Source organism: Eptatretus burgeri, chromosome 4 (genome assembly GCF_056783735.1).
Source record: "Eptatretus burgeri isolate ZD-2024b chromosome 4, Ebu_testis_v1, whole genome shotgun sequence".
Classification (NCBI taxonomy): Eukaryota; Metazoa; Chordata; class Myxini; order Myxiniformes; family Myxinidae; genus Eptatretus; species Eptatretus burgeri.
Genome location: NC_140964.1, coordinates 126121186 through 126147859, shown reverse-complemented (window position 1 = coordinate 126147859; position 26674 = coordinate 126121186). Strand labels below are relative to the sequence as shown.

General features: G+C 43.7%; 1 protein-coding gene across 8 annotated transcripts in view; it reads right to left on the bottom strand.

Annotated features, from left to right (window-relative positions):
- The window catches only part of LOC147029051 (zinc finger protein 362-like), a 70330-nt gene extending 46855 nt beyond the window's left edge, over positions 1 to 23475 (bottom strand). For 3 of the 8 annotated variants that reach the window (XM_085879961.1, XM_085879964.1, XM_085879965.1), the window contains exons 1-2: positions 23328 to 23475; positions 1412 to 1475 (exon numbers count right to left, since the gene is read on the bottom strand). In XM_085879961.1, coding sequence (XP_085736087.1) covers positions 1412 to 1474 — 63 coding nt within the window. In that variant the 5' untranslated portion in view covers position 1475; positions 23328 to 23475. Of the gene's footprint in view, positions 1 to 1264; positions 1313 to 1411; positions 1476 to 1619; positions 1640 to 23327 lie in introns of those variants that run through there. The other 5 variants (XM_085879960.1, XM_085879959.1, XM_085879967.1 and 2 more) reach the window with 4 other exon arrangements.
- Positions 23476 to 26674: the final 3199 nt, after the last annotated feature.

Genomic DNA, 26674 nt, shown 5'->3' with positions numbered 1-26674 from the left:
AAAATTGTCCCACAGCGACCACCGCACAATTGTTCTTCTTGCCCTCTCCTCGGCACATACAGATTACCTCTCACTCGAGGATGAACCCCACAGGAAACTTTCCCAGCCTACAAGATGCGTACGTCGAACTTTAGAGAATAGATGAAAGGCTCCATGCCCTCCACACCATCTCATGACGCACCGTCGCCTCGTCCACAGTTTGTGCCGCACTCGACACCATCAGTAGGAAGATTGATCCCGGACGAGCCCCAGATGTCACAAAACCCTAAGGTTCTTTACTCGATCAATCCAAAACCAGCAGATGGATGAACTCCAAATTTGAAGTTTTTTTCAAAGACAGCAGTAAACGCAGTAATGTCAGCACTCCGATGTGGCACTGGACACAGGAAAGCAAATTTTGACTGGCTGTTCTTCTCCACCTCTCCACCCTGATTTCCATTTATACATTCTCCGAGAGTAAATTCACGAAAAGTCACTCCCTCCACAAACTTCTCGTACAAACGATTATATACACAGAACGAACCAAAGAGCTCACGCACCCTGACGACCTTTCTCTGCACGTTATATTCCAAGTACAACATGATAACTTGTCCTCTTGTTACTTTACTTAACTTTCGGAATAAACATCCCACCTCAATTTTTTGTTCCATCTCAAAATAATTAGCGTACAAGGGTTAACAGCACACTTCCAATAAACCACCGAACAGACAAATAATAATTTGTGACACGTACAAAGGTTACTGCACATTTGTGGTTGAATAAAAGGTTAAAAAACAAAAACAAAACATGAATGATGGAAATAGATTGAGGTGTAAGTGCAAGCATTAGACATCATTCATACTTGGGCGACTGCTTATGAACCGTATCTGCACAGCGCCTTTCACCCAAAACTTCCAGTGAGTAAAATTTTAAGTTCGGTGTCATTGCGAAGAACCTTTAAAGACAGGCTTAGCAGCAGAGAAACACTGCTGCTTCAGTCAAATTTCAATCCACAATGACGTGCTGGTAAGCATTATCCTTAGTTGATCCACGATAACCAAACAACCAAATACCATAGTTCTATGACAAGTCAACCTACAAGTTCCTCAAGCCTGATTGTGATTGATTGCTCTTAAAAAAAATATATATATATATATATTTATATATATATACATCCAACACAAAAATAAACAGGTTTTGCAACTGCAGTGAGCAGCCGATATATCATTCATAAATGTTCTGCACAATGCCTGCGGTTTCGCAATTTCTTCACAACAGTTCTTGCCTTATGAACTCCATTAACCAGAAGCGTATTCCTTTACATCCCAACGTACTGCGAAAGAAACAGAAAGAAAAAAAACTACCCGATAGTCCTTCAGCACAGCAGCGGAATTAAAGTACAAAACAAAATTACGGTTCTGCATCGAAGTACCTGGTTTGACATTGCTGGAGGATGCGGCCAGAAGTAGGGGCTGTTAAATCTTGGTTCTGCCATTCTGAAAAGGAAAATAAGCACCTAAGGAACTCTTCGAAATAAAACGTAAGAACAGAACAGCCATGCAACTTGAAGAACTGCCTCAAAGAACCACCACGGCAGAGTGTCTTCTATTCGTTTCACTTTTATGGGCCGACAATCCAACCTGAACTTCCTTCAGGCAGCACGAAGAACTATTTGTACACTCATCGGGAGCAACACTGTGTTGTGCTATTCGGCTTCCTTAAATTTTTACCTCCGACATGTGCTTGCAATCTGCATGCTGCAATCATCACTGAAACGGATGGGATTACACAACTTCCTCAAATGTTTTAAAGTCAGGAACAGAAAAAAAGGAACTATTTGGACAATATCTGGATTATGTAAGTAGTTAATTCCTCCGGTCTCAGAGTTAGATCAATGCTCGACTGTACTCATGAAATCGGGAATTTAAAATATAAAGTCATAATCCAATCCAATGTAATCCGATCAAAGGCCCATGTTGTTTTTCAGAGCATCAGTGCAGTCGAAGCAGTTTCATAGCAAAGGTATAACCTGGGGTGGTTTGACATTGCCTTTCAAAGTCGTGAGGGTAGGAATTTTGAATTTAGCGAGGGTACCAGCACAAGACGCCATGGGAAATAGAACGTGCATCGGCGAATGTCAGCAAGTGGGACAGCCACCTCAACATCCTTCTGAATGACGGCCCACTTATTGAGGAAGCGCAATCATTAAGAGGCGCCCTGTTTGCAATGCACCAGGTGGATGGTTTGTAGTCGCGTCGGAAATGGAACGCTGAATAGACAACTCAAAATTGAGTATGCCTATTCCGAGCTATTATGTCAGACATAGTCCTGGGGCTGAGGGGGGTCCTGTGTGCAATTATATGTCCCCTAATTTTGACTCTTGATCCTTGTAGGGGACCCCTAGGAGATTGAAAAAAACTTGGGTAGACATTCCAGATGTGGGGCAGAAAGGTGTAATTCAATATGGCGTCATTATAACCAGTATAACTGCATGTGGAATTGTCCTAGAGTGATAAATTTCATGTCTTTACCGAGGTTTTTGGGGTCAAGGAATCCATTAAAATCATTTGCAGGGTTAAAAAAGTACGGGATAATGGTGAAATCCAAAATGGCCGCCAATATGGCCGCCGCGCCCTTTCATTTTGCCTGTCATGGTTCAGAATTGAGGTACATGAGTAAATTTGGTGTTTTTATATGGGTTTTAGGGGTAAGCATTTCACTCAAACCAATAAATTTGCACTAAAAAAACAATGGATCATTGTTAATTTCAGTACATGGGCTCTAATTGATTATCCAACAATTCGTAAAATGATGCAACTGGATAAGATAGAGTGCTTGAGAAGTTGAATGGTGTCTAATCACATTTTATTCGTAACAGATCAACTAATATTTACCTCTCTTTTTCAGGCATTGAACGAAATGGAAGGGATAACATTGAAGAAGCGCCACTCAGAATTCGCTGATGTCGACAACAAGAAGTGTATTATTTGTCAGATTGACACCAAAGAATCAACATGCAGCAACGCAGAGGCTCAGATGAAAGTCCAAGAGGCTGCTAGAATACGTAACGACTTGGTTGCAAGGAGGCTAGAGCAAGTCGATCATAAACAGTTTGTCTATCATGTGAACAACAAAAGTTATAAATCGTACACCCTCAAAAAGACACTGATTAAACTTGAAGAAGAGCCGTCCAAAGCGGTGGAAGAGCCGGAAGAACCGGAAGGAGTTGAACTGGTCCTAAACCCATCTGTGAGCCGAGCAACCCGAGCCAGAATTGCACCACGAGCTCCTCCATCTACTGATATACCGGTTTCTGAAAGGAAATGTACGGTGTGTGCCAATGTAAAGATAAAAGGAGACCGACAGAAATTCAGGATTTGTGAAGATGTACGCGCAGAAAAGTCACTAAAGGCTGTGGTATTCTTTCAAGATGAAGTATACTATCGGACAAGTGACCTGCAAGATGTTCACTCCGTCTTTGGGTCAGATATATATTGTCACAAAAACTGCATCCAAAATTATCTTATTCGGTACGACCGTGCGAAAAGTAAATGTGACGCACCATCCAATAGTTTAGCAAAAAATAAATGTTTTGCAAGGTTGTTAGAGAACATTGATTTCGCATTGAAAGGTGGACAAAGTTTCGCCTTAAGCAACCTCCGTAGCAATGTTAATGGATTCAGCGATTCCCAGGAAACGTTTTCGAACAGAGACATTCGACTTTTTCTTGAAAGTCACTATGGCCAAGACTTGAACATTTCCAGGCCTGCAGAAGCAAATAAGTGTGCCATGGTTTTCTTAAACGCCAGTCCTGCAGACATGGCTGACGTCATTCGGTCAAGCAATCCCATCACTCAATGCGCATCAACTATTAGGCATGCTCTTTTGGACTTGAATTTTGATTTGCAAGACAAGTTTTGTGATTCCGTTGATTTGCAGGACTCCTGGGATAATATGAATATCCCAGATGAGTTACTGACTTTTTTTTGTGTGTGTTAATAAATTATAATAGTAATGATCTTGAATGCAGCGTGGGTAGCAATAACAACTCTCCATTGAGCGATGATGACGATACCTCTGATGAAGAAACTAGTAGTAATGGCAGTGCTCATTCACCAAAACTGAGGAAACTAAAGTCAGTTTTCCAGGTTCTGTACTTGATGGTCCATAATGGTAGACGCAGGACACCACTCCATCTGATGTGCGCAGAAGGAATCCACGCAACATGCAAGAGCAAAACACTCATCACCTCTCTAAACCATTTCGGACTATCAGTGAGTTACGATGAAATTCTCCGGTATCAGACTGATTTGGCAGACTTAGTTTGCACAAATGGAACTGATGATGTTCCTTTGCCAAGCCATCTTAATCCAGAGAAATTCACCACTGCCGCATTTGATAATTTTGATCACGAGGAGGCGATGCTATCGGGTCTGGGTGGTACTCATGACACTGTTTCGGTTTTATATCAGGACAAATCAGATGGTGTTCAAAGGAAGCCACGAATTTCGGAAACTGGTGTAGTTCATGGTCCAAAGTCATTTCAGAAGACACTAAAATGTCAAGAGCTAAAGGACTTCTTCAAACCAACAAAGAAGGGAGAGATACCCAGTGACTATTTAGTAAGTAACTCGACATAAAGTGAAGGATGTAGTACGGAAGGAAAAGATCTTGCTTGGTCACTAGCCTGGATGAATTTGTCAAATATAGAAGAAGGCTTAATCAAACAGCACTGCGATGAACAACAAATGCCATGCTGGAGTGCCTTCAACTCAGTTGTCACTGATGAGAAACTTCCTGAAAGGATCGTAGGCTTCTTGCCAATTCTACCACACCCGGTCACGGAATACAACACAGTGCATACCGCTCTTAAAAAATTTCAGAACGTCTTGGGACAGCTAAGTCAGAACCACTTGGCTATAGCATGCGATGAAGGTGTCTACAGAATCGCATGAGAGATTATGTTGTGGCGCCAAGGAGAATTCAAGGACTTGACTCTTTGCCTAGGATCGTTTCATTTACTTTCGATTTACCTTGGTTGCATAGGAAAGTATCTTCATGGTAGTGGTGCTGAGAGTATATGGATCGAAAATGAAATATTTGGTCCAAATACGACCCAGGCCATCTTGGGAGGTTCACATTATGTTCGATCTCTCGAAGGCATGACTCTCCTTTCAGAGGCTATGGAGAGACTCCAATGGAGTGCATTCTTTGAGAAGCATGGCGTAGAGAAATATGTGGAGCCGCTCAAGTTTCTTAGAGAAATGAAGCAAGAGGTGTCTGCAAAGAACAAGTCGAGAAGGAAGGAGCTCCTTAACTCTTTCCTTGGACTATCGGGAGACCTGTTCGAGGATTTCGAGGAGTTTAAAAGGGAAAGGAAGGCAGAAAGCAAAACATTCTTCTACTGGGTAAGGTTTATTGAAATGGTTCGGTTAGACATTGGCCTTGTGAGGGCTGACAGAGAAGGCGACTGGCATCTGCACCTGCAATCGGTTGAAGCAGTATTGCCATATTTCGCGGTCTTTGACTCGATCAACTATCTGCGGTGGTGTTCTCTCTACCTGGAGGACATGAAAAAACTACCAGAGAACGCACCAGTTGTCCATGACAATTTCATGGCTGGGCGTTTTGTAATGAAACGTTCTTCCATCCCATTCTCTGCTGTTGCTGCCGACATGTGTCTGGAACAGACAATCAACCGCTCATCTAAGACAAGTGGGGGAATCATTGGCAATACGAAACGGAAAGAATTCGTAACAAGATGGAACATCATTCACCATGAATTGATGGCAGTAAATCAAACCTTTCGTGAAGTCACAGATGTACAGTTGAACAATACAGAACTTACTGTCAATCACTCATTCAGTCGTCGGCAAACACAAGAAAATGAATGCAAAGTAGACAAGATGATCGCGTACATCCTGAACTATGAAAATCCATTCGAGGTGAAGCAAACAACTGAACTGAAACTGCATAACTTTCTCACCAGAGCTATCATGCCAGACGAGATTCAAGATAGTCTATTGTCTGTTCAAGAAACCGGTCTGAATTTAGACAACACGTTCAGAAAGGAGCGCCTGGTGTAGAAGACAAAACGACTGAGTGACACAATCAACAGGAACAATGTTAAGACATTCGCAAGTGCCGAGGGAAAGAAAGCATCAGCCCCAAAAAAGGAAACAGAAGCAGGACAAGAAGGAGTTAGGTGTTGCGCAGAAGCAACTGGACATTGCCAGGGTCCGTGGGTATGATGCCCAAGAGGTTTTCACGTATGATCTGGTCAAAACTAGTTACTTATTTAGTGATGAGGATGAACTCATGAAAAAACCGACAAAACATGAGCTTGTGAAAGAACGTGAATCAAATATTACAGCAGGTGACTACATAGCTCCTACGCATTGGACGGATATGCCAACTGGATACATTGTCGATGTTATGGCTTATGTGTGAAACCTGAAAACTTCCTCCATGAATACCTTCAGAGAATTGTGCAAGCAATTGCTGAGCATGATCCTTGGGGTTTGCAAAAATGCTTCCCGCATTGACTTTATCTTTGATTCGTACATGGAAGGATCAGTGAAAGAAAGTGAACGACTCAGACGAACTCAGAAACCCCCAGTCTTGTACAGTAACATCACACGAGAAAGCAAGTTACCAAGATATATGGATAGTTTCTGGTCATCTGCAGCAAACGAAGCCAAACTAGAACAGCTCATGAAAGTATGGCTGATTGGCCACTTTACTGCAGAATCCATAGGTGTTCACATTGTCGTGAGTCGGATAGTGGGAGATGAAACCTCAACACAAACCCAGTCGATCAGGAATGGGATAGTAAGCCAACACCCAGAACTGGACTCGGACCATGAAGAGGCTGATATCCGTATCATCCCACATGCTCTTCATGCCGTCAGAAGTAATTGCACACGGATTGTAATTCTCTCGAGCGATACTGATGTGTTCGTAGTTGCAATATATTTCTATCATATTTTCGCAGCAAATGGACTCCGTGAACTTTGGCTCAGAGGGGGAGTTGGAGACAGGACAAAATTTATCCCTCTCCATGTAATAGCTGACAAGGTTGGAAGATCAATGTGTGAAGTCCTTCCCACGATGCATACACTAACTGGCTGTGACATTACTAGCAAATTTGGCACGAAAGCTGCTGGTATCAAGGCAGAACCTGTTCTGTACCTAAAGGACTTTGGAAGGGCACAGACGAATGTGCAGGACTGTGTGCACAATGCCGAGAAATACCTGGTCCAAGTGTTAAAAGGAGGAAATCATGGCATTGAAACGATGGATTGTTCACGTTACAACATGTACCATCACAGAAAGTCGATGACAATTATTGAACTTCCCCCAACCAGCTATGCTACGGAAGGTCATATTCATAGGGCATTCTATATGACCTATATGCAAGTCAACTGTTTAGGAGATTTTTCGCTACGCCCACAAGACTATGGGTTTATGATGGAAAACGAATGTCTTGTACCAATGAAATACCATCGTAATTTGCCTGAAGAAGTCGCTTTAAAATGTAACTGTGTGAAATGTGCCACTCGCTTCTGTCCTTGTAGACAAAGAAAAGTTTGATGCTGCATACTCTGTAAATGCCAGGCAAACAATCAGAGCAGCCAATCCATAAACCCGAACGGGGTTATTCCAGCTAAGTAGGTGTGGTTTGTGCAAATTATAAGCAACGTAATAGTCGGAGGTTTGATGCCCACTGTATACCAAACTGATCGAGTTATTTAAACAGTTTTGGATTCATGAATAATGTGTACTGCATTGTGCATGGTAAATAACGGTGCTCAGGATTTAATAGTATAAATTTAAATGTTACTAAAGTCTCATTCAATGTAAAACACGTTTCTTATTTATTCTACGTATAGTCCTGAGGGGGGTCCTGTGTGCAATCATATGTCCCCTAATTTTGACTCTTGATCCTTGTAGGGGACCTGTGTCCTGGTCAATTAGAGCCCCTGTACTGGAATTAACAATTATCCATTGTTGCTTCTGCAAATTGATTGGTCTGAGTGAAATCCTTGACCCCTAAAACCCATATTAGGACAAACAATTTATTCTTCCAGCTCAATTCTGAACCTTGACAGGCTAGATGAAAGGGCGCGGTAGCCATATTGGCGGCCATTTTGGATTTCACCATTATCCCATACTTTTTAACCCTGCAAATGATTTTAATGGATTCCTTGACCCAAAAAACCTAGGTAAAGACACGAAATTTATCACTCGAGGACAATTCCACATGGAGTTATACTGGACATAATGATGAGGTGGCCATCTTGGACGCCATCTTGAATTACACCTTTCTGCCCCACATCTGGAATGTTTACCCAAGTTTTTTTCAATCTCCTAGGGGTCCCCTACAAGGATCAAGAGTCAAAATTAAGGGACATATGATTGCACACAGGACCCTCCTCAGCCCCCGGACTAACATGTCAGCCTTAAATAATAATAGCTTGCTAAAATTCAAAGGTGAGCCACACTTACAATTCAAAGGTAAACTAGAAGGCATCTCAAAAGTGCAAAGCTCGTCCGTGCCCGCTTTATACTCAAACTAAACACGACAAAACCGGCAATTACAAAAAAAAGAAGAAATTGGACATTTTATTAATTTCAGTTCTCTACAATCACAAAATAAGGGTTTGTTGAAGATTTGTTGACAAAAGCTCAATTGCTCAAAATGTTACGGCCTGGACAGACACACAGAAGTGATTGCCAAACCCCGTCTTCAGCTGCGTGGGGAATGGGCTAAACTAGAATGACACTCAGTAGAGCGCATACCTCTGCCAGGCTGAACAGTTTACGTTTTGTATCCCACTGATAGGCCAGATCTGGATGCATACCTTAATTAAAATCGAATCGGCTTGTTCTTGTCACAAATCAAACTCATCCACCAAGTTTTGCTGTAATCTATCCACAACTTTTTTGAAATATCATGCCATATATCATTTTTGGCCCATCACTTTGGAAAAAAAATATTAAAAACTTCTCCTATCCGCTTTTCACCAAAATCTAATCTAATCGTCCTTTTATGCACGCACACAACCTGTCCACCAAATTTCATCCAAATCCATCAATAACTTTTTGAGATATCCTGCCAGACAGACAAACAGGGGTGAAAACACAATTTCCGTCCACTTTCACTGGCGGAGGTAATTACAGTATTTAGCAACAATAATCAATAATCATCGTTAATGTGTTGTCTTCAGTTCATAGGCATATGCATCATGATGCGACAACTTGGCAAAAGTATTGTGGGAATGGCAATGGGGGAAATGGGTCTAAAATAGACTAGTTATGCCATTGTTAGGCGCTGTCACCTTAAAATCTAGCTCTTCCACAAGTCTTGACCATGTATAAAAATAAGAACTAGAGGGGGAGCACTCGGTAGAGTGCAAAACCTCCACCGCCAATACTGATGGGTCACTTAAGTGAACCTGATATCCTATTCATTGTAGGTCAAAACGGATCAGACTCTACTGAACCACGATTGAATAAACTAAACTAGATCGACGCACATGTAGAAATGCCAAAAAAATAAAATCGAAATCTTTTTGAAAAAAAAAGTTGCAAAATTTTTTTTTTTCTCCAACAATTTTTTTGGGGGTTGGAAATCACTTAAAACATGTAGAAATGCAAAAAAAAAAAAATCAAATCTTTTTCAAATAAAATCGAAATTTTTTTGAAAAAAGTTGCAAAATTTTCAAAGTTTTTTTTTTGGACCAAGTCCAAAATCTAATGGCATGATCCTTGGACCATACCTAATCCCTCCACCAAGTTTCGTCAAAATCCGTCCAGGAGTTTTTCCGTAATTCTGTTCACAAACAAACAGACAGGGGTGAAAACAGTAACCTCCATCCATCTTCGATGGTGGAGGTTAACTAGAGTGGGAGCACTCGGTAGAGTGCAAAACCTCCGCCACCAATACTGCGAGGTCACTCAAGTGAACCTGATATCCTATTCATTCAATTTGATGTCAACAGTGCTCACAGAGTTATAGTTTGCAACTTTCCCTTTTACTTTTAACTTTTACATACTCAATTCATTCGTCATAACTAGATTCCTTGAGACAGAAATTGATTTTATGTGGGTATATCCACCTGAAGTTCCAAAATCAGCCGCAATTATAATTTTGGCATGTTTTTTGTTGGAAATCACTTATAACATGTAGAAATGCAAAAAAAAAAATCGAAATTTTGTTGAAAAAAAAGTTGCAAAAATATTCTTTTCTCTAACAATATTTTTTTTTTTTTGGGGGGGGGGGGTTGGAAATCACTTAAAACATGCAGAAATGCAAAAAAAAATTCAAATATTTTTTCAAAATGGCCGCCATATTGGATTTTGGACGAAGTCCAAAATCTAATGGCATGATCCTTGGACCATACCTAATCCCCCCACCAAGTTTCGTCGAAATGCGTCGAGGAGTTTTTCCGTAATACTGTTCACAAACAAACAAACAAGCAGTCATAGACTGGTACTTAAGAAATCGTCAACTTGACCTCTGACCTTGTCTAATAAAAGCTGTCTCTAGAGAAGGTAGCGACGCAAACCAGAAGTTTCTATGATGATTCTGTACCAAACCATCAAAAATCGAATGTTTGACCTCACTGTGACCTTGACCTTTGACCGATTTTGACCAAAACCTAATCAGCACGAGCCATCACCCTCCTGAATCACGAGGTGTAATTTGACATTGGTAGCTTCTTCCGTTCTCGAGTTATCGTGCCTACAAACAAACAAACAAACAAACACCAAACAAACAAACAAGCAGTCATAGACTGGTACTTACGAAATCGTCAACTTGACCACTGACCTTGTCTAATAAAAGCTGCCTCGAGAGAATGTAGCGACGCAAACCAGAAGTTTCTGAGATGATTCTGTACCAAACCATCAAAAATCGAATGTTTTGGATGTTTGACCTCACTGTGACCTTGACCTTTGACCGATTTTGACCAAAATCTAATCAGCGCGAGCCACCACCCTCCTGAATCACGGGTGTAATTTGACATTGGTAGCTTCTTCCGTTCTCGAGTTATCTGTACCAAACCATCAAAAATCGAATATTTGACCTTGCTGTGACCTTGACCTTTGACCGATTTTGACCAAAATCTAATGAGCACTAGCCATCAGCCTCCTGAATCACGTGGTGTAATTTGACATTGGTAGCTTTTTCCGTTCTCGAGTTATCGTGCCCACAAACAAACAAACAAAAAAACAAACAAACAGAAAGGGGTGAAAACAGTAACCTCCGATCTTCGATGGCGGAGGTTAATCATAACAAAAAATGAATGTTTAGCCTGAGTGTGTGGTTTCTGTGTGAAAATGATAGAGCATGTGTCGATGATTGTTTGGAGCTGGTAACCATGACCCTTCTCCATCATAATGTGTCGAACCCCCATTCAACCCCCTCACCCCCGAGGATGGCAAAAGTAAAGCTTTGGGCCAAGTGCTGAGGTAAGAGCTGCGTCCGTGCTGACAAATGTCAGGACCAGCATGAAACTGCTCGCAAGCATAGGTGTGGTGAGAGGCTCCAAGAGGCTGGAGGAGAGCCAATGAGCACACGTTCACAAAGTAAGAATAGCTGAGCGGTTGGGACAGAAGCAGTGTGTTCAGTGGGGACAGTGCAGAGGGAGGAGCTCAGAGTTGGAGCGGAGAGTTGATCGAGAGACGTCCCGTGGAGCCCAGCCAGTTGGACACGGTGGACAAACAAGGAATAAGTGACACCAGCCAAGTGCGTGTGTTCTCGAGACAATGGAGCTCAGATGCGGTCTTTCCCACCAAAGGCTGTCTCTCTGTCTCTGTGTGTCTCTCTCTCTCTCCTATGCCAATCACATGCAGGTATTTCTCTTGTGTGTCCTGTCACCGATGCATGTCTGAATCTTCGGAGTATGACTGAGTAAGTTATCACGCAAGCCATCGCAGTTTGTGGGAGTGGGGGAAATTGAAAAATTATTTGTTGTGATGTGTGTGTGCCTTTCCTGGTTCTCCCTGTTCATCTTTGCTTCTTTTGATTATTATAAATCTGTTTCTCACCACTGGTGTGTCAGCCTGGTGTGTGGTTTGGGATTGGATTATTATAAACGCAGCCGTTGGTTACTTGGCACCAAATCTCGCGAGGAGGGTTAAATTTTTGTTATGTTTCCCTGGGATTGACGATTGGCCCAAATCCTTTTTAACCGGAGAAATTACCATTGATGACAGATCTCAATAAGAGTTTTTGTACGTTGGAAACTGAAGAAAAGATCTGTTCGGCTTTCCCGGTGGATGACATAGAGTCTTTCAGGACCACCCGTCGCTAAATTTGTGATCGTCTGGATGGAAGATTTGACAACGGGTCCACCTCCTGGTCCCTGGTAGCAGTATTAAGGTTCATAATCTTTTAAAATTATAGTTCTAATGGGGAGGCCTGTTCAGTATTCCTAGCAGAGTATAAAGTTCACAATTCCAGTTTAGAATCCCAAAACTGTGTTGATCTGTCCATGGTCTACTCACGTCTTCCAATTATATTTTCCCAAATGAAACCAATGTACAAGCTCCTCTTTGACCCTTAGACACCGTAGAAAGAAAACAAAGAGAATAGAAGCAGGCAACATCCAGGAGGTCTTGGCCCTGGTTACAGTGATTACACGACGAGATATACACATTCAAAACTTAAATGAAGAAAACAAACGTGAAGGTTATGAGAAAAAAAACAACAACAAAAAAAAACAACAATGCTAAGCTAATCTCCAAACCAAGTCTCTTTCACGCAATACAAGTGCAACGGCATACCACGCCAACATGCATTTCCACTTCACATCTGATACCAAGCTGAAATCAAAGCGGTACACACCACGCTTGCAATAGTCACATGTGATTTGCAACCACACACCCCCCAATAGAAGAGCACTTACCCCAAAACGTCCATTGTTGGCAGTTTGGCCTGTTTTAGCAAGCTATAACCGAATAGGATGCTCAAATAGACTACCATGCACCGCTTCAAAGTTAGGCCGTAATCCTGGGAGCGCACACCTTCAATTTTCAAACTTGGAGTCACTGGATTCTTACAGCATTCGGCATTTGTCAAAAGTAATATTGCAGTTCATGAAAGAGTGGCACAAAACTTCAGTGAGAGTAGTGAAAATCAAAACGATACATCACATAACACAGGTTACTACAAATATAATTTCAATACAACACAAGCTGTCACCAATGTGTACCGCAACCAAAACACCATGCAGTACAATATTCCAAGCACAATAGAAACCCCGATAGGAAGCGAGTGGAAAATTTTTTACGACCTTAAGAGCGCTTTCACAGAACACCGAACTGAGACAGTTCTTCGAGTGCACAAGCACAAATGCTTTCCAGCTATGAAAGCAAAGAGCTTGGCACACGTTTGCCCAGGCAAAGAAAGGCTCAATTTCCCAAGCATTCTCAAACATCTCTCATCAGTTGATGGCGAAAGATGAATTAATGCAATATCTAACATAATGATCAGCTTGTGGTTCAAGGTAATACCATGAATGGGTCACAAGGGTGCAAACAATGATCAAACAAAGGATTTTTTGCACATCTACAATGAAAAGTATGGCATCATGAAGTTATGCAATATTTAATATGTGGTGATGGGATCATATATCTGATTCTGATGTACAATACTCTATTAACATAGCGTCGGTGCTGCCGAAGCAGTTTTTTGGCAAGGTTTACACTGGGTGGTTTACCATAGCCTTCCCAGCAGTAATTGTGCTAAGAATTTAGAATTTGTTTATGGTGCCAGTGATAAGCTCATTTACTCTTCGCGAAGGACACCGTAGGATCTTCAGAGTCCACCAACTAATGCCGGCAGACAGCACTCCCAGTTTAACGTCCATCCGAGGGACGGCACACGCATCAATGAATCACCCTGCTTGTGAAACATGTGGATGACAGTTTATAGCTCGGTCAGGATTCAAACCCAAGCGAGATAGCTTAGAGGCGAGTGTGCATACCTCTAGGCCCTGAATCTGGGTGGTCAATGGTTCAAACCCTGGCCGAGTTATACATAAGACTTTTTAAAAAATGGTATGTGCTCTTCCCTTGCCGAATGCTCAGCATTTAAAATGATAAGAGTATGGACAAACAATGCTGGAAAGCCAATGGCAAACCACCAAGTAGAACCCTTGTCAAAAAACTGCTTCGCCACCACCAATGCTTTGTGAAGTTATGATAAATCAAAAAAAAAATATATATATATATATAAACATTAAAATATATATACAAAAAAATATAAAAAATAAATAAATACATTTCTACAGGGTGTCCCAAAAGTCACCTCGGAATTTAGAAATAAAATAACATTTCTGTTTTTTAAATAATTTGTTTTTCTTTTCTTTTCAGAATTCAGATTAACATTTGGAAATTACCCATGGAAAATATTTACAACTGAACAAAGAACCAAAATCGTGGAATTTTATTTTAAATTTCATCGATCAATTATTCTCACCCAAAGAGCATGGACACCGAATAATTTCACGAAATTCAGAAATTTATTGGCCATCACGTTCTCCTGATTTTGACGTCTCCCGATTATTTTCTTTGGGGTTACTTAAAGGAGCGTGTGTACATCAATAAGCCCCATACAATTCAGCAGCTCAAGGACAACATCTGTACAGAAATTCGAGGGCTGCAGCCAGAGTTATTGTCCGCTGTTATGGAAAATGCTGTCGAAAGAGCCCCTCTCTGCGAAGCTGAAAATGGAGGACATCTAAGCTGCATCATTTTTCATAAATAAAGCAAATTTATCTCCATTTTGTAAATTTTCTTTTGGTATAAAAATAATTGTAAATTATTAAAAAACAAATGTTATTTTATTTCTAAATCCCGAGGTGACTTTTGGGACACCCTGTATATATAAAAATATAAATATATACATATATGTATATATATATATATATATATATATATATATATATATATATATATATATATATATATATATATATATATATATATATATATATATATATATATCACTTTAAATAATCCCATCAATAATATGAAGTCATTATATATGGATATAAATGATATACAGTATATGTACATATATTTATAGATATAAATATAGATTATAGATACAGTGACATCACAGCACAAAAATGTCTCCAAACAGCAAATCGGTGTTATGTTTTTTGAATTGTCAAATTGATGGAATTATCTTAAGCCCAACGCAAACCTTTGGTTCCATAAAAGAGTCATCAATACCAAGAGTAATTAAAATAAGAATAAGCAATGTGATGTGAAAACTTTGCCTTACACAAAACGCGCCGTCGATCTTTACATTGCATCGGAACCCCTTGTTATTCTTAGAAAATGCTTTCAAACTGTCTTCTACATTCCAGGAGAAAGTTAAACATAGCAAAAGTGCCTGCACATTCAATTGCACCAGCCTATGGCAAAGCAGCAGAAACACAGGAGGAATATTTTTTCTTTCTGCCCTTCATTTTTATTCTATTTGACCGATACTCCCCCCTCGTCGGCAACCACTTGCCAGTGATCCGACACTTGACCGTGCCAAACAGCGTTTTTTAAACCTCAAAGGTATGTAAAGTATAAGTGGTAGATCCACAATTACAAATTCTCACAGTTATAACAGTTTAGTTTGAAATATCCCACGAAACAACAAAATTAAAAATGAAGATGAAACCAAAATCACAATGAAAAATTACTCGTAGAGTGACAACTTGGTGAAACAGAACGACACTCAGTAGAGCACACACCTCTGCCAGGCTGAACAGTTTCCATTTTGTACGCCACCGATAGGTCGGATCTGAATCTAGACTTTAACTAAAATCAAATCGGCTTGTTCTTGTCACCTAACCAACTCATCCACCTAGTTTTGTCATAACTCGTCCACAACTTTTTGAGATACTACGCTATATATTGTTTTTGGCCACATCTATCAGGTGGTGAAGAATCACTTGAAAAACTCTTGGATCTGGATCCGGATTCGGATCTTCACAAAAATCGAATCAATTCGTCGTTGTCACACACCTCACATGTCCACCAAGTTTAATCTGAATCCGTCCACAACTTTTTGAGACATCATGCAATATCAATTTTAGCCCCATCTCTCAGTTAGTCTCAGTTTTAGCCCCATCTCCCCATCAGTTAAAAATTAAACAATTCTCATTTAAAGGTCTGGATTCAGATTTTCACCAAAATTGAATCAATTCTTCCTCGTGGCACTCCCAACCTGTCCATCAAGTTTCGTGTCAATCCGTCCATAACCTCTTGAGATATTGTGCTATGTATCGTTTTTGGCCGGATCTCTCAATGGTGAAGAATCACTTTAAAAATTCTTAAATCCGGATCCGGATTCAGATCTTCACTAAAATGAAGCATTGCCGTCCTTGTCTGGTCAACTGCACACACAAATAATTTCAGAACAATTGCTTGAAAACAGTGGTCAAAAAACGTGTGACAAACAGACAGACAGACAAACGCTACAGACCAACATACTTGGCAAAAAAAATTTTTCACCAAGTAATTCTTTCTCTGACTTCTTAATCGAACATCAAGCCTGGCCAGCCGGTTCGTGAAAGACTTGGGTCATAAACTTCCCCCAGCCAACCCCATGAGACCATGGGAATATTTGTGACCGTTAGAGAAATACGAAGAAGACGGGGAAGAAAAAGAAGAAGTGTTTGTTTACTGCAGCAAAAGACCTCAAAATCTAAATGAAAGGATCTGCATTCGGTGGATCTTTTTCTGTTTCAGTAACCATTTGCACACTCGTTTTCACAGCCGTACATTTAATACAGGGTTCATACAGTCCTGATTGAATGAAATTCCAAGAGTTTTCCAGGAAAATTGTCATTTTCAAGGAAACATAATTTACTGATTGAAGGTGTTACGATCGATTGTGATTGCGATTGAGTGTGTTCAAGAATTTACGATTGTTGTGATTGTGTTCCATTAATGCATCATCAGCATCAATTGCATCAATTACCATTGATGATGTGCATGTAGCGGATAGCTACTTCCTTTTCGTTGAAATGTCTTGGGTCCAGACATGCTAAGTGTCTGGCAAGGGCAGAATTGATTGGTGCCTTTTCAATCAGCTTTGACACTAATTCCACAATTAGCCGTCTGCATTCATTGCGAAACTCGAAAACTGCTCTATCGGATGCTTTCTTGGAGCGAACAGCTTCTTTCAGAGCTTTGTCGGCAGCCAGTCCAATGTCATTCTTGGACAGATCGGCATGGTTGTCATCTTTTCTTACATCAAATGACGCCAGCTTTACGGGTGTGAGAGGTTCTGTGACTGAGTGCTTTACAAATCTCTGAAGTAAGCTTAGTATCAATTCATGCAAATCAAGTGAAATAAAAGGTAACAAGGGCCGATCATCTTGATAGGTTGTCAGGAATGGCAAAATTTCCTGGGATACGGCAAAGAAGAATTTCAATCTTGCCAGCATGAAGGAAGTTTGAACAATTTTGTTTTCACAGTGGAAAAGGACTGGTTGTCAGGGTTAGGAACTGATTATTTTCTCACTTCTCCAACATACTTGCAAACACTGTCCCATATTTCTATCGCTCTTTGTACGCAGGGTGAGTTGTCTAACCATCTTGTTTTGCAGAATTTTAGCTTGGTGCCATCTGTGACACGAAGATAGTCCTCTCTACGCGCAGGTGAGTTACGAAACAGGGTGTACAGGGCCCTTAAAATGAATAAATTCCTATCTCCGACTTCTCCACGCCAGTCTGAAACGCACCATGGAGGGAGGATGTGCAGTCCACATGAGCCTACATCCAACAAGGATTTCCCGTAATTTGTCTCCATTTGTGATTGCATGCTGCGATGGAACTTCCAATTCACGCTGGGCCCGTCCATGCTGATCTGTATCAGGTTGCGTGGATTTAAACCCTCCAACACGGTGTTAAATTCCTCCAGCATGTCATCAGCAGTACAATGGCCGACAAACTTTGAGTCCAAGTATCGTGATTTTACTTCATCATTATCCCAAATACGGATGTAAAAATCCATCTGCTTCTTATGATTTTTTTATTCAAGGACTCATCAAAGAGTAGCACATAACTGATGTTAACCTTTTGTTTCAGAAGCGCTTTGAAGTGCGGTGCAAGACCAAATAAGTTTAAGTAGGAAGCCTTCTTTTCTGCACATTGAAATTGTGATGCAATGCCACTATCTGGGAACATCCTGTGAAAGAGTGTTCCAATACCTTGGCAGGACCTGTCTGATTGTTGGGACTCTATAACATGTAAAGCCCAAAGAATCTCTGCCTTTAGCACCTCATCCTTTGTGACAAAGTCCTATATTGTTGTTGATCTCGGTGTAGCAGTAGATGCTGTGCTTGCTGGTGCCAGTCTTACATCAACTTCTATCTGCGGATCCACTGAAAGATAGTTCATGTCACAATTTATTAAATACATCAACAGCCATCAGTAATATAAAAAAAATTATTCTCTAAATTCAAAGCACAACTTTAAAATTGTTCTTTAATTTTTTTATTTTTAAAATTTAATTTATATTTTCTCAGTCGGTTTGATTCCAAAGCCATAAACTTTAGAACAATTTCTATGTTAAAAAATTTGATTATCATCACCTTATTAATAATTTACCATTTTACAATTTTCAATTAAGTATTTTATATAATTATATTCTATAATATTTTATTATAATCATCATTTCCTATCATTCAATGTTTATTTTATTTATTGGTTTTGTACCATTAAAATGAATTGAACGGTTTGTGTGTTCATGAAATGAGGATATTATTTGACTCATAATACATAATAATTAATCATTCAAGGAGAGACAACCCGTTATACTGTTATTTTAGCTGTGCTTGGTCTATCTCCCTTGGTTACAAAAAGTCAAATTTATAAACTGGAATTTTTTGTGACGTGTTCATTGAAATCTAATTTCGGCAGATGCGTTTTACGCTTAATAGTTTATTTCATAAACAAATGTCCATGACGATACCTGCTGGTGCTGATGTGCTCGCCGATCCAAAAAAATTCTGTAATTTGCGAACGGGAATCAAACTTTTGGCGCGCTTTCGCCCATGTTCGAAATATCTACAACTTTCTTGCACACATGACATCTTGCTTTGTGGATGGACACCCTTTCTAGCCAATCCCGATAGTCGGGATGGCTGAGCCACGCGGTGTTGAAATAACAAACTTTGGACATTTTGCTTCTCCATTCTGCAGCCGAAAAGTTTCTCCGTGCAGAGACGTTCATGCAGTTACTCAATATTGAAGTCAATATGCTACTGACAGGGAGATTATGGTGGCGTCATCGATCAACAGGCGATGAATTGTTAGAGCATATATTTCCAATGCTTTTCATTGGTTGATATTTTACTACACTTTACAACCGCATACAGAATCAATGAACATAACCCTAATCCAGGTCAATCAATCCTTTGGCGGCAAAATGACCAATGTCGGCTTATTTTCTTCCAAAAAAAGAAAAAAAGAAAAAGAAAAAGAGGATAGAAATATGTAAGGGACAGTGCACACAAAAAGGTTTATTTTCCAGAAGTTTCCAAGAGTTTCAAGGAGTTTTTTCTTTTTTCCAGGACTTTCAAGTTCTGGAAAATGGAATCTCATTTTCCAGGAAATTCAAGGACTTTCAAGGAGTGTGCGAACTGTGTAATAAGCCAACAGTGGCTTTGGACAAAGGAAAAAGGGAGAGACAGCAAGCATAAAGTGAAGAAACATGCAAGTATGTAAAAAGTAAGCGGAAGAAAAATAACACACCTTTAAAGTCTGCCGACAGATTTAATTAAAACAGGAAAGGGCGATAACGATCAAAGTATCATGACACCGAAGACGTGAACTGAGAGAAGAAAATGAAACAGGTCAAGAGGCAGAAAGATGAACCACAGGAAGGTCAGAAAAATAATTTTGGAAATACACAAGTGTATTTTCAGAATGGGGAGGGGTTTGGGTGATGTAGCAGAGGGGAGGGGTTTGGGTGAAAATCAGAGGGGAGGGTTTGGGGTTGGGGTAATATAGCAGAGTGGAGGGGTTTGGGGTTGGGGTAATATAGCAGAGGGGAGGGTTTGGGGTTGGGGTCATATAGCAGAGTGGAGGGGTTTGGGGTAATATCGCAGAGGGGAGGGTTTGGGGTTGGGGTAATATAGCAGAGGGAGGGTTTGGGGTTGGGATAATATAGCAGAGGGGAGGGTTTGGGGTTGGGGTAATATAGCAGAGTGGAGGGGTTTGGGGTTGGGGTAATATCGCAGAGGGGAGGGGTTTGGGGTTGGGGTAATATAGCAGAGGGGAGGGTTTGGGGTTGGGGTAATATAGCAGAGTGGAGGGTTTGGGGTTGGGGTAATATAGCAGAATGGAGGGGTTTGGGGTTGGGGTAATATAGCAGAGGGAGGGTTTGGGGTTGGGGTAATATAGCAGAGGGGAGGGTTTGGGGTTGGGGTAATATAGCAGAGGGGAGGGTTTGGGGTTGGGGTAATATAGCAGAGTGGAGGGGTTTGGGGTTGGGGTAATATAGCAGAGTGGAGGGATTTGGGTGATATAGCAGAGGGGAGGGGTTTGGGGTTGGGGTAATATAGCAGAGGGGACGGTTTAGGGTTGGGGTAATGTAGCAGAGTGGAGGAGTTTGGGGTTGGGGTAATATAGCAGAGGGGAGGGTTTGGGGTTGGGGTAATATAGCAGAGTGGAGGGGTTTGGGGTAATATCGCAGAGGAGGGTTTGGGGTTGGGGTAATATAGCAGAGGGGAGGGTTTGGGGTTGGGATAATATAGCAGAGGGAGGGTTTGGGGTTGGGGTAATATAGCAGAGTGGAGGGGTTTGGGTTGGGGTAATATCGCAGAGGGGAGGGGTTTGGGGTTGGGGTAATATAGCAGAGGAGGGTTTGGGGTTGGGGTAATATAGCAGAGGAGGGTTTGGGGTTGGGGTAATATAGCAGAATGGAGGGGTTTGGGGTTGGGGTAATATAGCAGAGGGGAGGGTTTGGGGTTGGGGTAATATAGCAGAGGGAGGGTTTGGGGTTGGGGTAATATAGCAGAGGGGAGGGTTTGGGGTTGGGGTAATATAGCAGAGTGGAGGGGTTTGGGGTTGGGGTAATATAGCAGAGTGGAGGGATTTGGGTGATATAGCAGAGGGGAGGGGTTTGGGGTTGGGGTAATATAGCAGAGGGGAGGGTTTAGGGTTGGGGTAATGTAGCAGAGTGGAGGAGTTTGGGGTTGGGGTAATATAGCAGAGGGGAGGGTTTGGGGTTGGGGTAATATAGCAGAGGGGAGGGTTTGGGGTTGGGGTAATATAGCAGAGGGGAGGGTTTGGGGTTGGGGTAATATAGCAGAGTGGAGGAGTTTGGGGTTGGGGTAATATAGCAGAGGGGAGGGTTTGGGGTTGGGGTAATATAGCAGAGGGGAGGGTTTGGGGTTGGGGTAATATAGCAGAGTGGAGGAGTTTGGGGTTGGGGTAATATAGCAGAGGGGAGGGGTTTGGGTGATGCAGCAGAGGGGAGGGGGTTTGGGTGAAAAATCAGAGGGGAGGGTTTGGGGTTGGGGTAATATAGCAGAGTGGAAGGGTTTGGGGTTGGGGTTGGGAGGGGTTGAGGTGATATAGCAGAGGGAAGGAGGAGAGAGAGGAGATTGGGACCATACTCTGTGCAGAGCGTTGGTGCTGCCTAAGCAGTCTCCTTGGCTATTGGGCAAAATCCTGGACGGGTCGCCACTCTGACACAGTATACCAGCAAGCTGGTACTCATTTTGCCGACCTCGGAAGGATGACAGGCTGAGTTAACCCCACCTGGTATGAATTCAACAGCTGAGCAGGATTTTAACTCAGGACCCTCGGATCCTAAGCACACCACCCTAACCACTAAGCCAACACCAGGCATAAGAGTGGAGGGGTTGGGTAATAGATCAGAGCGGATGGGGTTTGAGTGATATTGCAGAGGGGAGGGGTTTGGGAAAATTAGTGACAGCAAAGGTGTGAGGAGGGGAGGGGTTTGGGTGGGTATACAAGAGGGCAGGGGTTTGAGTGATCCAGCAAAGTGAGGGGTTTGGGTGATCCAGCATAGGGGAGGGGCTTGGGTGATGTGTCAGAGGGGAGGGGTTTGGGTGATCCAGCAAAGGGGAGGGGTTGGGTGATCCAGCAAAGGGGAGGGGTTGGGTGATCCAGCAAAGGGGAGGGGTTGGGTGATCCAGCAAAGGGGAGGGGTTGGGTGATCCAGCAAAGGGGAGGGGTTGGGTGATCCAGCAAAGGGGAGGGGTTGGGTGATCCAGCAAAGGGGAGGGGTTGGGTGATCCAGCAAAGGGGAGGGGTTGGGTGATCCAGCAAAGGGGAGGGGTTTGGCTGATCCAGCAAAGGCGAGGGGGTTTGGGTGATCCAGCAAAGGGGAGGGTTGGTTGATCCAGCAAAGGGGAGGGGTTGGGTGATTTGTCAGAGGGGAGGGGTTTGGGAAAATTAGTGACAGCAAAGGTGTGAGGAGGAGAGGGGTTTGGGTGGGTATACAAGAGGGCGGGGGTTTGAGTGATCCAGCAAAGGGGAGGGGTTTGGGTGATCCAGCAAAGGGGAGGGGCTTGGGTGATGTGACAGAGGGGAGGGGTTTGGGTGATCCAGCAAAGGGGAGGGGTTTGAGTGATTCAGCAAAGGGGAGGGGTTGGGTGATCCAGCAAAGGGGAGGGGTTTGGGTGATGTCAGAGGGGAGGGGTTTGGGTGATGTCAGAGGGGAGGGGTTTGGGTGATTCAGCAAAGGGGAGGGGTGAGTGATCCAGCAAAGGGGAGGGGTTTGGGTGATGTGTCAGAGGGGAGGGTTGGGCAAATATGTGACAGCAAAAGTGTGAGGAGGGGGAGGGAGAGGAAAGTGGTGAAGAGCGAGATGAGGAAGGAAAGCGACGGTTGGTGGGGACGTGAGGGGAAGATGATCATCGGGATGACGCCGAGGTGGGAACGAGGGAAGAAAATAGAGCGGGAAGGGGAGGGGGAGGAGAGAAGAGGGGAGACGCGCCATTTTTTCACGTTTCAAACACAGCACCCGTCGCTCGCTCACTGCTCATTCCCAATCTCATGGCAACCACATCAGAACCATTATGACCCGGCACAAACACAATAAAAAGTCGAAAGGGCCCCGCTTTCCTTCACGGGTCCCTCTTCCCGAACGCACAGCGAATGCACGGCAATGCAAACATCCGAGCAAGCCAAACCCGCGTCTCGCTCCTCGTTTCCTCACAGGGTGATCGACTCGAAGCGCCCATTCACCCTCGCAGCACACACACACACCCTTTCCTTAGTCTTGCGCCGTCGTTACACAACAACAAAGACCCAATGTCCGCCGAATAACGACCGGATGAGCCCGCATTGCAGACCTGGGCCTGTCGCCTTCCCTCCTCGTTCCCGTCCTCGTCCGCCTCCCCCCTCCCCCCTTTCCTCTTCGCGTTTCTCCCTCTCCTTGTCTGTTCCTCGTTCGACTGTACACGGATCACAAGCCTGTGTCCCCCTGGCGGCAGGCATGCCAAATATTACTCCATTCGACCGAATTTTCATTCATTAAAGCCAGCCATCTCTCGACTAGTCGGTTGTGTCATTGCCAATAATGTTGGCCAGTTTACTAAAATTAACACTAAACTTCGTGAAACCTCCTTTAATGGTTCATTCAAGGTCTCAAAAAAAACAATTTCAATATTCTCTTCACAAAATGTTGTACTTTCCCCACAAAATCGGTCACATGACACGATTTTTATACTTCATTGTCTTCGTAAACACGCACTTCCGGTCACTGGCGCGCAAACTGCGGTGTGTACACGTACTTCCGGTCACTACTGAACAACCTGCGGTGTGTACACGTACTTCCGGTCACTACAGAACAACCTGGGGTGTGTACACGAACTTCTGGTCACTAATGAACAACCTGCGGTGTGTACACATACTTCCGCCACTGGCGCGCAAACTGCGGTGTGTACACGTACTTCCGGTCACTACTGAACAACCTGCGGTGTGTACACGTACTTCCGGTCACTACCGAACAACCTGCGGTGTGTACACGTACTTCGGGTCACTACTGAACAACCTGGGGTGTGTACACGAACTTCTGGTCACTACTGAACAACCTGCGGTGTGTACACGTACTTCCGCCACTGGCGCGCAACCTGCGGTGTGTACACGTACTTCCGGTCACGACTTAACAACCTGCGGTGTGTACACGTACTTCCGGTCACTACTTAACAACCTGCGGTGTGTACACGTACTTCCGGTCACTGGCGCGCAACCTGCGCGGTGTACACGTACTTCCGGTCACTACTGAACAACCTGCGATGTGTACACGTACTTCCGGTCACTGGCGCGCAACCTGCGCGGTGTACACGTACTTCCGGTCACTACTAAACAACCTGGGGTGTGTACACGTACTTCCGGTCACTGGCGCGCAACCTGCGCGGTGTACACGTACTTCCGGTCACTACTAAACAACCTGCGGTGTGTACACGTACTTCCGGTCACTGGCGCGCAACCTGCGCGGTGTACACGTACTTCCTGTCACTACTAAACAACCTGGGGTGTGTACACGTACTTCCGGTCACGACTGAATAACCTGCGGTGTGTACACGTACTTCCAGTCACTACTGAACAACCTGCGGTGTGTACACGCACTTCCGGTCACTGCTGAACAACATGGGGTGTGTACACGCACTTCCGGTCACAACTGAACAACATGGGGTGTGCACACGTACTTCCGGTCACTACTGAACAACCTGCAGTGTGTACACATACTTCCGTTCACTGGCACGCAACCTGCAGTGTGTACACGTACTTCCAGTCACTACTGAACAACCTGCAGTGTGTACACATACTTCCGTTCACTGGCGCTCAACCTGCGGTGTGCACACGTACTTCCAGTCACTACTGAACAACCTGCGGTGTGTACACGTACTTCCGGTCACTACTGAACAACCTGCGTTGTGTACACTTACTTCCGGTCACGACTGAACAACCTGCGGTGTGTACACGTACTTCCGGTCACTACTGAACAACACGGGGGTGTGCACACGTACTTCCAGTCACGACTGAACAACCTGAGGTGTGTACACGTACTTCCGGTCACTGCCACGCAACATGGGGTGTGTACACGTACTTCCGGTCATGACTGAACAACCTGCGGTGTGTACACGTACTTCCGGTCACTACTGAACAACCTGCAATGTGTACACGTACTTCCGGCCACTGGCGCGCAACCTGCGGTGTGTACACGTACTTCCGGTCACGACTTAACAACCTGTGGTGTGTACACGTACTTCCGGTCACTTCCGCGCAACCTGCGGTGTGTACACGTACTTCCAGTCACTACTGAACAACCTGTGGTGTGTACACGTACTTCCAGTCACTACTGAACAACCTGCGGTGTGTACACGTACTTCCGGTCATGACTGAACAACCTGTGGTGTGTACACGTACTTCCGGTCACGACTGAACAACCTGCGGTGTGTACACGTACTTCCGGTCACTACTGAACAACTTGCGGTGTGTACACGTACTTCCGTTCATTGGCGCGCAACCTGCGGTGTGTACACGTACTTCCGGTCACTACTGAACAACCTGCAATGTGTACACGTACTTCCGGCCACTGGCGCGCAACCTGCGGTGTGTACACGTACTTCCGGTCACGACTTAACAACCTGTGGTGTGTACACGTACTTCCGGTCACTTCCGCGCAACCTGCGGTGTGTACACGTACTTCCAGTCACTACTGAACAACCTGTGGTGTGTACACGTACTTCCAGTCACTACTGAACAACCTGCGGTGTGTACACGTACTTCCGGTCATGACTGAACAACCTGTGGTGTGTACACGTACTTCCGGTCACGACTGAACAACCTGCGGTGTGTACACGTACTTCCGGTCACTACTGAACAACTTGCGGTGTGTACACGTACTTCCGTTCATTGGCGCGCAACCTGCGGTGTGTACACGTACTTCCGGTCACTACTGAACAACCTGCAATGTGTACACGTACTTCCGGCCACTGGCGCGCAACCTGCGGTGTGTACACGTACTTCCGGTCACGACTTAACAACCTGTGGTGTGTACACGTACTTCCGGTCACTTCCGCGCAACCTGCGGTGTGTACACGTACTTCCAGTCACTACTGAACAACCTGTGGTGTGTACACGTACTTCCAGTCACTACTGAACAACCTGCGGTGTGTACACGTACTTCCGGTCATGACTGAACAACCTGTGGTGTGTACACGTACTTCCGGTCACGACTGAACAACCTGCGGTGTGTACACGTACTTCCGGTCACTACTGAACAACTTGCGGTGTGTACACGTACTTCCGTTCATTGGCGCGCAACCTGCGGTGTGTACACGTACTTCCGGTCACTACTGAACAACCTGCAATGTGTACACGTACTTCCGGCCACTGGCGCGCAACCTGCGGTGTGTACACGTACTTCCGGTCACGACTTAACAACCTGTGGTGTGTACACGTACTTCCGGTCACTTCCGCGCAACCTGCGGTGTGTACACGTACTTCCAGTCACTACTGAACAACCTGTGGTGTGTACACGTACTTCCAGTCACTACTGAACAACCTGCGGTGTGTACACGTACTTCCGGTCATGACTGAACAACCTGTGGTGTGTACACGTACTTCCGGTCACGACTGAACAACCTGCGGTGTGTACACGTACTTCCGGTCACTACTGAACAACTTGCGG